General features: G+C 34.2%; 3 protein-coding genes across 4 annotated transcripts in view; 2 read left to right on the forward strand and 1 right to left on the reverse strand.

Annotated features, from left to right (window-relative positions):
• The first annotated feature begins 1,383 nt into the window (after nucleotides 1-1,383).
• LOC111367784 (protein BOLA2) lies at nucleotides 1,384-4,049 on the forward strand. The gene is made up of 3 exons (XM_022988846.1): nucleotides 1,384-1,542; nucleotides 3,566-3,588; nucleotides 3,678-4,049. Exons 1-3 carry the CDS (start codon nucleotides 1,480-1,482, stop codon nucleotides 3,871-3,873), a joined length of 282 nt encoding a protein of 93 aa, XP_022844614.1. The 5' UTR covers nucleotides 1,384-1,479; the 3' UTR covers nucleotides 3,874-4,049.
• A 705-nt stretch (nucleotides 4,050-4,754) lies between these two features.
• LOC111367785 (probable plastid-lipid-associated protein 7, chloroplastic) lies at nucleotides 4,755-6,759 on the forward strand. 2 transcript variants are annotated; one of them, XM_022988848.1, is made up of 7 exons: nucleotides 4,755-5,176; nucleotides 5,270-5,385; nucleotides 5,476-5,598; nucleotides 5,953-6,051; nucleotides 6,146-6,190; nucleotides 6,316-6,372; nucleotides 6,467-6,759. In XM_022988848.1, the coding sequence occupies exons 1-6, from the start codon at nucleotides 4,927-4,929 to the stop codon at nucleotides 6,346-6,348; spliced, it is 666 nt and encodes a 221-aa protein (XP_022844616.1). In that variant the 5' UTR covers nucleotides 4,755-4,926; the 3' UTR covers nucleotides 6,349-6,372; nucleotides 6,467-6,759. The 2 variants fall into 2 exon arrangements, with proteins under 2 accessions (XP_022844616.1, XP_022844615.1); XM_022988847.1 differs by having other exon boundaries at nucleotides 4,757-5,176; nucleotides 6,299-6,372.
• Nucleotides 6,760-7,247: 488 nt separating this feature from the next.
• The window catches only part of LOC111367786 (eukaryotic translation initiation factor 6-2), a 6,065-nt gene continuing 909 nt past the window's right edge, over nucleotides 7,248-12,403 (reverse strand). The window contains exons 4-7 of the mRNA XM_022988849.1: nucleotides 12,243-12,287; nucleotides 10,983-11,113; nucleotides 7,819-7,929; nucleotides 7,248-7,694 (exon numbers count right to left, since the gene is read on the reverse strand). Of these exons, the coding sequence (XP_022844617.1) occupies nucleotides 7,437-7,694; nucleotides 7,819-7,929; nucleotides 10,983-11,113; nucleotides 12,243-12,287 (545 nt within the window). The 3' untranslated portion in view covers nucleotides 7,248-7,436. The remainder of the gene's footprint in view (nucleotides 7,695-7,818; nucleotides 7,930-10,982; nucleotides 11,114-12,242; nucleotides 12,288-12,403) is intronic.

A 12,403-nucleotide genomic window follows, 5' to 3' on the forward strand; every position in this document is an offset into this window, starting at 1 on the left:
CTTTTATTGGTGATGAACTTTACAATTGGAAACGAAAAACAACGTGCTCTTAAGGGGCGCAAGCACACGAGTTACAGAAAGGAAAGTATTTAAATCTAAAAGCTAAAGAAATGAAAATTACATATTCTCTTGTTCGAGAGTTTTGGATTCGGTCTCTTGCTTCTACGCCTTTTCTCCCTTTTATACCTCATAGACGATCTCTTTGTGATTAACTACTCTGAAAACTGCTTGATCGTCCTATAACTACCAACTTTCTTTGTAGTGGCCATTTTGTCATGAAACCGCCTTTTAACTGCTGCTATTATCTTTCATCGTCCAACTGCTTTCAATTGACTTCCTTGAGTTGTGGAACGTGATAAGGCTACTTTAACAACTGCCTTGATAACTGCATTCCTTGATAATCACGATGCGTTATGTTTATTGACACCTTGGGCGACTTGAAGGTTTGGGCGAGAGTAGAACAACAGCTCTGGGCGACCGTATGACACTCGTTCGTTCAGATTCTGAGCGACTTGCAAACTTGGGCGATGGCATTACCGCATTCTTGGGCCTCTTGTTTGGGCCTTCACCTTGACTCGTTTGATTGGACTTCATTCTTTGGGCCGTCTGTTTTGGGGATTCTCCCATTGGGCTTTACTCCTTGGACTGTTCGACTTGGGCTGAATTTTTATGTGTCAACAATAAGTAATCAATCAAACCCATATTTTGAAGTAAAAAGGAGATAATTGAATTAAAGCTTCAAAATTTTAGATCACATAGTTGACCGAGACATACAAGCATGAATCTTCATTATTCCGATTTCTCCTTCTTCATTAAAGCATTCATCGCCTCCAGAGTAACGTGTCTATTCCCAATCTTTCATCAATTACCAATTTGTCCCCTTTTTTCTTACGCGATCTTAATGGTTAAATGGGATGGAAATTGTGAAGAGTGTTGTACTCTGCTAATTAATGAAATATTGGGACTAGTTTGTGACGTAATAAGTGTTGGAGATGCTTGCTACTTTGCTCAAAGGTTGGGAATGAATGGCACAAAAATCTCTTTTTTGAGATATTCTCGTGTTTGGCCTTTGTTTTCTTTTCTGAAACTTATTTTCAATCGAATTTTCATAGGACTAACAATTTTCATCAACTTTTTAACTAAAAAAATTATATACTTCTATCAAAATATGCTAAAGTCTGATTTTTAGTTAAATCAAACCGGGCATATTATAAAAGATTTGGGCCTCAAATGTGATTCGTTGACTTTTGAACCAGGAGAATCGTTCTTGGCCACAAATGTCGTTAACTTTTGAATTGGGAGAATCGTTCGTTTTGTGGGCTCTCGAGATAATTGGGCTTCTTTTTATGACCCACCCATGTAGAATCTTGAAAAGCCAATATGGGAAAAGAGATTCTCATTTGTCGTTGGCTTATTGCACCAATCTTAAAAACTCGAAGAGAAATAGAGAAAACACATTGAACCTACGCAGTCGCAGAGATGGGGGTGACGAAGGAGCAAGTTGAGTCAACCCTAAATTCCAAGCTCAGTCCTTCTCATCTTGTAAGCCCTCTTTTATTCATCTTTCATCTGATGTATGTGTGGCTGTATCGATGTATGTATGTGTGTGAGCGTGATTTCGTGTGTGTATAGCTTGCAGATTCTACACTCTGTGTAATCCTGGTAATTGGTTTTGGTTTTGTGTATGTATGGACTGAATTAGTATAAGTTATTAAAATATTTGAACATATTATTGACGAATTGTTATTTCTTTTTGGAGAGTGAAGTGACGAATTTTAGATTTGTAGTTAATCATTGTTTCTTTTAACTTTGCTTCCCATGAAATTTTATATTAATTTTTGCTACTAAATAAGTGGTACAATTTATCTAATTTGATTGAGATTTGAGAAACCCTTTAAATCATCGTTTTGATAAGTGAGTGTATTGGGTTGGCTCGGCTGTGCTCATGAAAACGCTTATTTTGGCTCATTTAATCAGAAAAATACGATTTTTATCTTATTAAAGTTTTAAAAAGGCTTATTCGGCTGTATATTCTGACAAAAAACAGTTAATTAAACGTTTTGTGATAATATATGAATAATTACAATTAATTTGGACAATTGAAATGAATTGACTTTCAGATTTGAAAGAATATTTCTGGTATGTGTCATAGAACTTGGGAGATTCATACCTCAAAAGCTACCCGTTGAAGTTGGAGAGTCCTAGTCTATATAAACCACACAAAGGAAGTCCATAATTCCGACTTGGGATTTAAACCCCCCATAAGTTTCCCGAGAACCATGACAGTATGCTGGCTAATGTATCATTTTGTTTATTAAGAGTTTTCTAAAATACCTAATTTACTAACAATGGAAAGAAAAGTTCGAATTTTACAAGAAACTGCTTGTTCAATGCCTGTGATTGAGATTTCTTCTTAGTTTAGTATCAGTCGCTGCACTTGTGTCCTCTCGCAACAAATCATTCATTTGTTTGTTAATCTATTGATCCAGCTATCCTTCACAGACATGATTTATATCACGGAGACAATCATTGGGTTATCCTGCTAAGTCTGACATTTAAACGGCTTGTTCATAATCCTTGCATGGAGTAGATCTAGTTAGGATCAGTTGTGGGATATCTTGGTGGTGATGGTTTTCCAAATTTGGTTGTTATTGTAGGATTACCCCTCAAATTTTGTATGCAAATAATTGAATCCATGTAGCCCTCCCACGCCAACCCCCAAAAAAAATTTACCCAAGGTCTTATCAGATTATATATAAATTCTTGAAATACTCAAGTACCAAAACGAATTCATATATATATTTTTTACTTGAGGCAATGATTAAAGAAAAGGATTTTTTTTTTTTTTTTTTTTTTTTTTTTTTTTTTTTTTTTTAAAGTTTTTTGAAAAAAAAAAAATTTGGAGAAATATTCATTTGAGCAAGAAAGATTTTTTTTTTTTTTTTTTTTTAAAATTTTTTTTTTTTTTTTTTTTTTTTTTTTTTTTTTTTTTTTTTTTTTGTCTTGTATAAAGTTTGTGCAAAAGCAATCAACTTTTATGGCTGGAGTTTCCGAGATTTATACTTTTTGCTACTTTCTTCTATAGTTCTTTTTCCTCCATTTCCGCTTGCGATCAAAGTTCATTTGAGTATGCATTTTTCCATCAGTTTCGTACTTTAGAAGGGCAAGAAGAACACCACACAACTTTAGCATCATTTTTTCTTTTCTTTTTTTTATAGCATTAAACTATCAGTTGGTTAAGTTAGAAGGGCAAGAACACCACACAACTTTAGCATCTTTTCGTGTATTGTTAGCCTTAACTTGTTTTCTTGCTCTTAGTAATTGCTGAAGCTGAATGGATTCCATGACATGGTGCAATAGAAATAATTTGAGTCTAAGCTGTTAAGAATTATCCACACCCCCTTTTTAAGTGATTTAACTAATTTATATTTTCGTATATGTTTTCTTCGGCTTATGGGAAGTATATCCTTTGAATTTGATAATTTAACATGTTTAAGAATTCTTGAATTCAAATAAACTTCTACTTTTAATTAACTTTACTTTCTGTTTCTGTCTTGCATTTCAGGATGTCATCGACACATCTGGGGGGTAAGTTCGTGAACGTATACATATTCACCTGAACTTTTGAAAATTATTCACAAAATCTCTCCCTCAACTGGAATGAAATTTATTTGCAGATGCGGTGCAAGTTTCACAGTTGAGATTGTATCTGAAAAATTTGAAGGGAAAAGATTGTTGGAGAGGCATCGAATGGTAAATGCTGCATTGTCGGAAGAGATGAATCAAATTCATGCTCTTTCCATATCGAAAGCTGCGACTCCGGAGCAATGGAAACAGCAACAAGAGTCGCAAAAATCTGAAGCAGCATCTTAAAATAAGATGAGGATGGAAAAAACTCGGGATAGTTTGGATCATATGTACCTCCAAAACATATAATTTTATTGTCTATCGTATTCCAACTTATCGAAAACTATGTTAGTAAGATTGTTACATTACATCGTTTGTTATGAATAAGTTTCTATCATTTGAACCTACAAATTTGAAGGACTTGTTTCCAGTTCTTTTTTCCTCGTTTGACAAATCCTATGGGTTGGTTTTGTTTCGGGTTTCACGGGGTGAGACAGGAAGTGAAGGCAAAAGTTTTACCCGCTGTTTTTCGACGAAGTTTTGGATAATATTTTTGGCAGAGAGTTGAAGAAATGTGTGGTTAACCATTTATCCTTCATTTTCTGGAAATGAAAATGAGTGTAATAGTATTTTTCAAAATGGAAATGAAAATGAGTGTAATAGTATTTTTTTGAAAAATGAATGACTGAAAAAGGAGGAAAAGTCTTTTATTTATGTGTAATATTATTTTATGGAAGATTATGTGGTTGAAAATAGGAGAGAAAAAAATGAAATATAATGAAATGAAATTTAATGGGGCCCAAACGGAGGCTAAATGTTGATAAAAATTATGGTCTCATGAAATACAGCGAAAATCAAAGTTTGACAAATTAAAAAGTTAGACAATATTTTAACAAAGATTTATAACAACGAACTTGTTTTGAATCTTATCTTTTAAAAACTCTTTTTTTTTTCAAATTTATTATTATCACACATTCATTAACTAAAATAATTTTACATGTAAGAAAATCATTAGTATAAAATATATTTTTCCAATAAATGAGGCACGAACAAATAATGAGTAGGAAATTATTGACTTAGCTGTCAAATATAACCCAGTAAACTTTTTGTGTCTGTCCCTCAGTCAATCCAGTATGAATGGTACTAACCCTCGTGTGGGGTGTAATCTGCCGCCGAAAGACACTTGTCTGAACCTCATGGAGTTGGTCAAGATTAACAAATTAGTACGAAGATAGAGCCTTTTGGCATTGATTCTTAACTTCATCTTCAAAGAGATCATAAACCAATTTAGTTCGAGTGATGGCCACATATTTTATACAACCTCCAATCCCAGCTTCACACGTGTTATCTTCAAAACCCTGCGCCATAAAGATGATGAAACTTCATGGTGCACTCTTGGCCACTCACCAATTGAACAAGAAGTGCATCAGATTTGGGCTCAATTCTTCCGTTAAAGCAGCAGAACAGAGTTCTGAATTAGTTGCTGACGAAAAGATAATACCAGAAGAACCTGCCAAGATTAAAAGAGACCTTTATGATGCATTACAAGGTAAGTTTAATTTAATCCCATTCCAAATGGGATTTTTGTATTGAATTCAACTAAAGAGCTATGATATGTGGCGCATTTGAACATGTATTGTAGGCATCAATAGAGGCATTTTTGGAGTCACATCAGCAAAGAAAACTGAGATTTTGAAATTGGTTGAACTACTGGAATCTCAAAATCCAAATCCTGAACCAACTTCATGCTTAGAAAAGGTAGAACAGATTCTAAATGGTGTTGTAAAATTGTAGCAAATTAAGTTGGTATTTTTTATTGGTTTTGAAACTTGTGTTATAATGGTCAAGGTTTCTGGAAGTTGGAAGCTTATTTATAGCACCATTACCATCCTGGGGTCGAAAAGAACGAAACTCGGATTGAGAGATTTCATCTCTTTGGGAGATTTTGTCCAGTCTATTGACGTTGTTGAGGTATGCGTATATCATCACTGGCCATGGTATAATACATATATGCTGGTCTGGTGAATATGCTTGAAGATGTACCTTTAGCAGGAATATTAGCTTGTGACCAAATAAATTCTTGATTCATCTTGGTATTGCAGTTGTCTAATTAACTTTCTGCCTGATTTTAGTTTGCATTTATCAAAATAGACAAGCCAAAAGATACAAGTTTTTGTTCTTGAAATCGTTTGATATTAGCATCTGGTAGAGTAACATTTTCAGCAGTATAGAGATTCCAACTAGGTCTAAAAGAATTTTTGAACAAAAAGATGCATTTTTCTGTAAATTGTACTAACTTCCAGCATTTTATGATGGCAAATGGAGGGTAAAGCAGTTAATGCAGTCAAGTTCAGCGCCAAAGGTCTGAATCTGTTCAACGGGCTGCTAACTATTGAGGCCTCCTTCAAGATTGCTTCAAAATCAGTTAATATTACATGCTATTTATTTTTCGGAATTTTGAATGTCAAAGTACTTTCAAAGGCTAATCAATTTTAGGCTTCTTCTGAACGCTGCACAGAGAGTTGATATCAGTTACCTTAAGTCAGAGATCACGCCGGAGCAGGTAAAGAAATCACCTCGATTAATTAATCAGTTTTTCCTCATACTAGCCAAATACCTCCATAAAATTCTAAATTTTGTGTCGTCTATTTGCATGTGGCGATGTCAATAGTTGATGAATGTATTCAGGAAAAACTACGATCTTCTTCTCTGCATTTTTAATCCGGAGGGCTGGCTCGAGATTACGTATCCTTTTCCAACTTTGTACAACATTTTCTTTTAAAGGTACTAGTCTTAAGTGCTGGAGTAACTTGTTTCTTCCTTAATTTGATCATTTCAGATATGTAGACGATTCTTTGCGAATTGGGAGAGATGACAAAGGAAATATCTTCATCTTAGAGAGAGTCGAAGATAGTACATTGTAAACATTTTCAAACTTCCTTTTCGGCATTTTGATAATGATTCAAGCAGCATATAAACAGAATTAAGGTAGAGCTTCAGGGCTTATTTTTTCTTATAAATGAACTTTGTTGAACATCATATTCCCATTGTCCAAAGGGAACTGTTACTGTGCATTCTAGAATAGAATCTTTAATGGCTCAATTTGCAATAAGAAGGAAATGAATTTGATCAGAATGGTCTTCCTGTGGCAAATTTCTTTATCTTGCTGGGGCTTTGATTTTGATGCTTAAAGATTGAACAAAAATCAGTTTGTCATCCATAATTATTCATTGCTTCTTTGTTCAATGAAATTCAAAGTTGCCTTCTAAGGCTCTCTGTTGTTTGATCCTCCAAAAATTCTTTCTAGCCTTTTTAAGAATTTTGGAGTCTGCATAAGGCACAGAATCCATGGCTCTGAAGGTTCCATTTTCCATTGGATTGAGAGATCTCTATTGAAATGAAATTCATTCTCATCAAAGGAAAGAAGTTCAAGTTCAATAAAAGAGTAACAGTCGAAATCGAAACTCCACTGGCACACGTGAATTTTTTTTTAGTTCAAGCTCATAATTTCCAATAGCCAAATACTGTTAAGAGAACTCGTAAAAGAAAAAGGAAATGGTGAAAGCACTTGATATTTGCTAAAGATGAGAGAAATCATGACTGCCAAGGGAACATAAACATGAGAAAAAGGAAAATATGCTTAACCATAGTGAAGAAGGAAGTTACTTCATCAAAGACAACGGATACAGGAAATATTAACTTGCATGTCATAATACAGAGATCGAAAATCTCTCCATAAAACTGGAAACTAATTAAAACCAGAGTAAAAGTGCAGTATAAACATCCGCACATTTAACTTGAAATGAAACTCAAACATAGGTGTCAATCAATGATTTTCTCATCTCATCGACGAGAGCACTGGGTTGAGCTTCTCTCAACTTGAAGACGCTCTCAATTACTGATAATTCCGTTGCAGTTGTGTCTGATCCGCAAAATGCTGTCCAGTCATTGACCGTCAAGCCAGCGGCTATCACTTCACTTCCACGATTCACAGTCCCAGCCACCAAAGGAACCTGAAGAAGGGTCGACAATTCATCCAAGTCCTCTATAGATGTATGAGGATGGACCTGTTCCAAAACCAGAAGTTTATGACAATCGGGCCAGCACCAACCATAGTTGTCAATATATGATGAATGGACAAAAAATCAATATTCATTCAAAGGAATTCTTAATGAAGGATACAATTCTTACCAAGCCACCTCTGTTAGAAAATGCACAGTAACTACCCACAAGTATATTACCAGCAACTGTCTGTCTGAAAACTTCTACCCCAAGAACATCTGCAATCATCTCCTCAGTTTCCTGATCAAATAACAAATGCAGATTCACTTCTCTGCTACTAATTCAACCAAAAGTACAGAAACAAAATCTGAGAATCTTGATGAGAAAGAATAGAGAACTCTCATAATGAAATTTGTTTATCCAAAAATTCAAGAAATCCCCACCTTATTAGAAGGATGGAAAAGAATAAGTTGAACATCCGTTAGGTCCTGCCTAACTCTTATAACCAGTGTCAACCAATCCACATGATACAGCAACTATACGTGTCACCTTCTTGTGAATAGATCTATCTTCTCAGCCCAACATTTACAGATAAAATTTCATGGAAATTATATTAGTTCTTAGCCAATAGAAGAAGAAATGGAGAGCACAGGTTGAGGCAAGAAAACCAGCTGGAAGTGCCTCGAGTTCGAATTATCTATGATGCTCGGACTCGGGTATGGGTACGAATCTAAATGTCGAATTTTTTATTTTCTAAAATGTAGGATACGGGGACATGGCTAAAAAGAGTCCAAATTTCAGATATGGGTATATGAGTACGTCTTTCAAACTTCAATTTTTTCTAATCCAAGACGGTATTTTGAATAGACCAAAATCAATTATTCATAAAGAAAGAAACAATTATTGAATAAGGGGTTAAAACGAATAAAATAGATTTTAAGATTTAGTTTCCAATTATAGGAATTACTAATTGTTATACAAAATAGAAAATGAGGGACTTGGTTGCAATTTAGATTTAGTGGAACACTAAATAGCATTATATGAAAACTATTTTTATTTTATACAAACAAAATCTAAACCACCAATATAGAGAGGGAAAGAAGGAAAAAAAGAAGAAAATGGAACGACAAAGGAAAGAAGAAGAAAAAAGAAGGGAAAACCTAGCGTCACTACCTTCTCCACTCTCTCAGCAGCGATGCTAGGTTTATAGAGAGCGGAACGGGAAAGAAGAAAATGAAAAGATTAAAAAAAAGAAAGAAGAAAAAGAAAGAAGAAGAAAAACGACGAAGTGTTCGGTTGAAACTTGGAAGATCCGACACATTCCATACTCATACCCATACCCATATCCATACCCATGTCGTGTCGTGTCCGACACAGGTACTCTGACTATTTCGAAAAGTTCGAGCATATGAGACCATTATAAGTGGTGAACTTTCACAGTATATAAGCATGTAGTCTTCTTTTCTTCAATGGTAGTGATAAGTGATGAGGATGGAGTTTCAAAAGAAATATGTTCAATCGGAAGGCATATCACCACCACCTATCTGAACAATTTACTTAGTGTGGAAGAGAATATCTAATTTGTACTCACACTTTATATGTACAACTAAGACGTTGATTCTGGAGTGTACAAAATACAAATCACAAAAACTGCTTATAGTAAGAGGTGTGAAAGTCAATAGTGCTTAGATCTAGCATGGATTTACAAAATCTACATATATGTTGTTCATTAATATGTAATCGATGGAAAAACAATTATACCAAAATACAGTTTCAACTAGTATATAAAACCACTGGCAAGAATAAAAACCAAAAGCAACTATTTTGTCAAAAGAAGAGCAAGCAGGCAAAAAAAGAAAGGAGGAGAGCAACTATTTTTCCCTGCTGCTTTTGACAAATTCTGATAAAGAACAAATCTTGTGTATAAAGGAGTTTTGATTCTTCTTTTGGAGCTGCTGAAAGCTTCAAACAAGTTGCTTACAAGTTTAGCAATCAGGAAATTCATATTACCAGGCAAAGGCTGACGACATTAAGACATAACTAGAAGTTGCCAGTGTAAATATTCTGATCTCACAAGGTAAAAGAATGCTTCTAACACAAAAGGCAATAAATTTTACCATGATGACAAAATAATACGGGTATCCTTCAAGTACTGAGGGAAGTCTTGAAAGGGAGATTCCATGCAAATGAAACCATTATAAAAGGCAAATAATTTTCTGTTTGGACAAAAATCTTCGACAAAAAGAATATAACAGAACATATATCATAATGGTGGTCAGTAAGAAAGTCTTTCAAGTCAGAGGAAGGATCAATACATACCCCATAAAAGGCAATATATTTTATTAATCTGTGTGGGTAGAAAAATATGTGTAAGGACAGTTGACCACATAATGTCCAACCAACTCTTGCTTGATAGCACAAAACTAGTCATAACACAGTGCATCCATGATGAACGAAAACCGGAGAGAGAAGCAAATGAATCATAGATCATACATATATTAAAAGACAAATGAAAACAAAAGCCTGGAAGAGGTTAGAAGATAGGACTCAAGAAATATCAGATATAGAAAGTATCGGATTATCTAAGCAATGTAATAAGGTCCTTTTCCACAGGAAGAAGAGGGTAAAACAGTATAAGGTTGAATTAGCCAGAGAGTGCCTTTTTCATTTAAAAACTACACTGAAAGTAGAGGAGTCAAAGCACAATAATGTCTCTGTTCGGGATTGATTATTAGTAACTTTTTAGGAGGAATAACAATGGGGACTACAAAATGTGTGGATAATAATGAGTAGTAATTTTGAATGTCTGATTGAGATTACAGTTTGGCTTTGATTAGATAGAAAAAGTAGAATTTCGGTAAGAGGGAATGAATTCCAAACATATATTGATCAGAAAAAAACAAGAAAAGGGCTGAAACATTCAATTCTTAAAGGTCAAATAAAATATAGAAAAAGACGATTATGAACCCCAAAGGTAAAAAGAACAGAATATGGTGCAATAAGAAGCAAAGGCTAGATAAAATAACTGAAGTTCACAGGTATATAGTAGATAAATTAACCCTTTCAAACATCAAAAATAGACAAGATATATCAAGTATCAACTTTGTCTTTCCGGAGATCTTCCAAAATATTGCATTCGATTTAAACCCAGTCATGGCTGAGAAGAAAACACGGGGTTAAGCACAAGATTAGAAAACTAGTACAGGTAAGTGGTGTGTGACTGGGTAGAAAGACACGGGTTTTCATCCAGGGTCATCCAACAGCATTAGCATACACAAACTGACTACAACTTGAGATTTTATTAAATAAAGAAAATACAGGAAATTTAAACATATATAACCGAATGAGTTTACCTTGTCCAGATCAGGGTGTGTAAGAGCAACGTGATCATTGCATGCAATGCAGTTCCCCAGAGCAGATAATCGCTCCTCAATGCGCTGAACAACAACGGAATCTGGCAGACTGTTCCTCAAGTGTTGCAGTTCTACATTACAGGAAATAACATCACTCACCATTGCAAGATGATAAAATTTATTGGCCCATAACAACAGCACATGATAATAACAATTAAATAATATGAAAATGAATAATCAGGGGCATAGTCTTAATGTATTAGTCAGTGAAGTGCCAATAATTTAAAGTATTTCCAAGTCAATCGCACTCTAAATGGAGCATTCATACTGTTAGAAATAGTAGATAACTGAACCAACTTGTAATAAGACCCTGTTTGAGTCGCATTCTTTAAAAAGATAATACATTCTTAAACAGTGATTTGACATCATTTCAACAACACATTCTTCAATAAAATAATATTACACACAAATCCAAAATTTTTGCTCATTTTTTAAACATACATCCTCCATCAATCTACTATTCCAAAATACATTCTTTCAAAATAATGTGGCTCAAATACACACTAAATTCTATTTAACTCGCAATTTCACATGGTTTTATTAGCAAACAACTGAACAAGGTATAACACAGTAAATTGGCAACATTTACAAACAGCAAACAAACTTGTTACCCTTTTCACAATCTGAGCTGGAGGGCAAGATTTATTCTTTTCTATCAAGTGAGCAGTATATACAAAAACATAGACCTCCAATCACATACACATTCCATTCTTTTGATCAAGGACAGATTGATGTTATAAACAAGGAAGCCAAAGTATGATCCAGATGCACATAGCATTCCAGGTAACAATTATTAATTTTATTTTCTCATCCAAATCAAGAATATGTTTACTGTTCCGGGCAACCAGACTGACAATGAAAAAACAAAAATGCAATAGCAGATCAGTTAGAGCTATTGCATGTCTCAGAACTCCCACTAAGATTTCTTTGCATGTCTCAGAACTCCCACTAAGATTTCTCCCCCACAGAAAACTATACCTCCTTGACTTTTTTTGCGAAGTAAATTTGGAGATGGAACAACGGTTTATCATGTATGCAACACTGCATGTGTGATGTGTCATTCTTCTTCACAACCTCAATATATATATGTATGTATATATATACACATATATATATAATGTATGCACATGAATAACTTCGTTATTATTTGATCGAGATAAATGATAACCACAAAACAGAACACATTATGAGTCAAATTACCTTGATCGGTGGTGGTGTGAGGCAAGAGTAGCCCATTTTTATTTCCTGAAAAAGATATTATTAAACAAAAAAGTAAGTTTACAGGTTTGCATTAATCCAAGACAGACACCTGAAAAAAAAAAAAAAAAAAAAAAAAAAAAAAAAAGGGCCTTTAAAAATTT

Source organism: Olea europaea, chromosome 18, assembly GCF_002742605.1.
Source record: "Olea europaea var. sylvestris chromosome 18, O_europaea_v1, whole genome shotgun sequence".
In the NCBI taxonomy this organism is placed as follows: Eukaryota; Viridiplantae; Streptophyta; class Magnoliopsida; order Lamiales; family Oleaceae; genus Olea; species Olea europaea.

Excerpts from the sequence above, each read along its gene's own strand:
- LOC111367784 (XM_022988846.1), top strand. The coding sequence starts at position 1,480 with ATGGGGGTGACGAAGGAGCAAGTTGAGTCAACCCTAAATTCCAAGCTC. Across the intron at positions 1,543-3,565 it reads AGCTCAGTCCTTCTCATCTT|GATGTCATCGACACATCTGG; the intron begins GTAAGCCCTCTT and ends CTTGCATTTCAG. Across the intron at positions 3,589-3,677 it reads GTCATCGACACATCTGGGGG|ATGCGGTGCAAGTTTCACAG; the intron begins GTAAGTTCGTGA and ends ATTTATTTGCAG.
- LOC111367785 (XM_022988847.1), top strand. The coding sequence starts at position 4,927 with ATGGCCACATATTTTATACAACCTCCAATCCCAGCTTCACACGTGTTA. Across the intron at positions 5,386-5,475 it reads CAACTTCATGCTTAGAAAAG|GTTTCTGGAAGTTGGAAGCT; the intron begins GTAGAACAGATT and ends ATAATGGTCAAG. Across the intron at positions 6,052-6,145 it reads TCAAGATTGCTTCAAAATCA|AGAGTTGATATCAGTTACCT; the intron begins GTTAATATTACA and ends AACGCTGCACAG.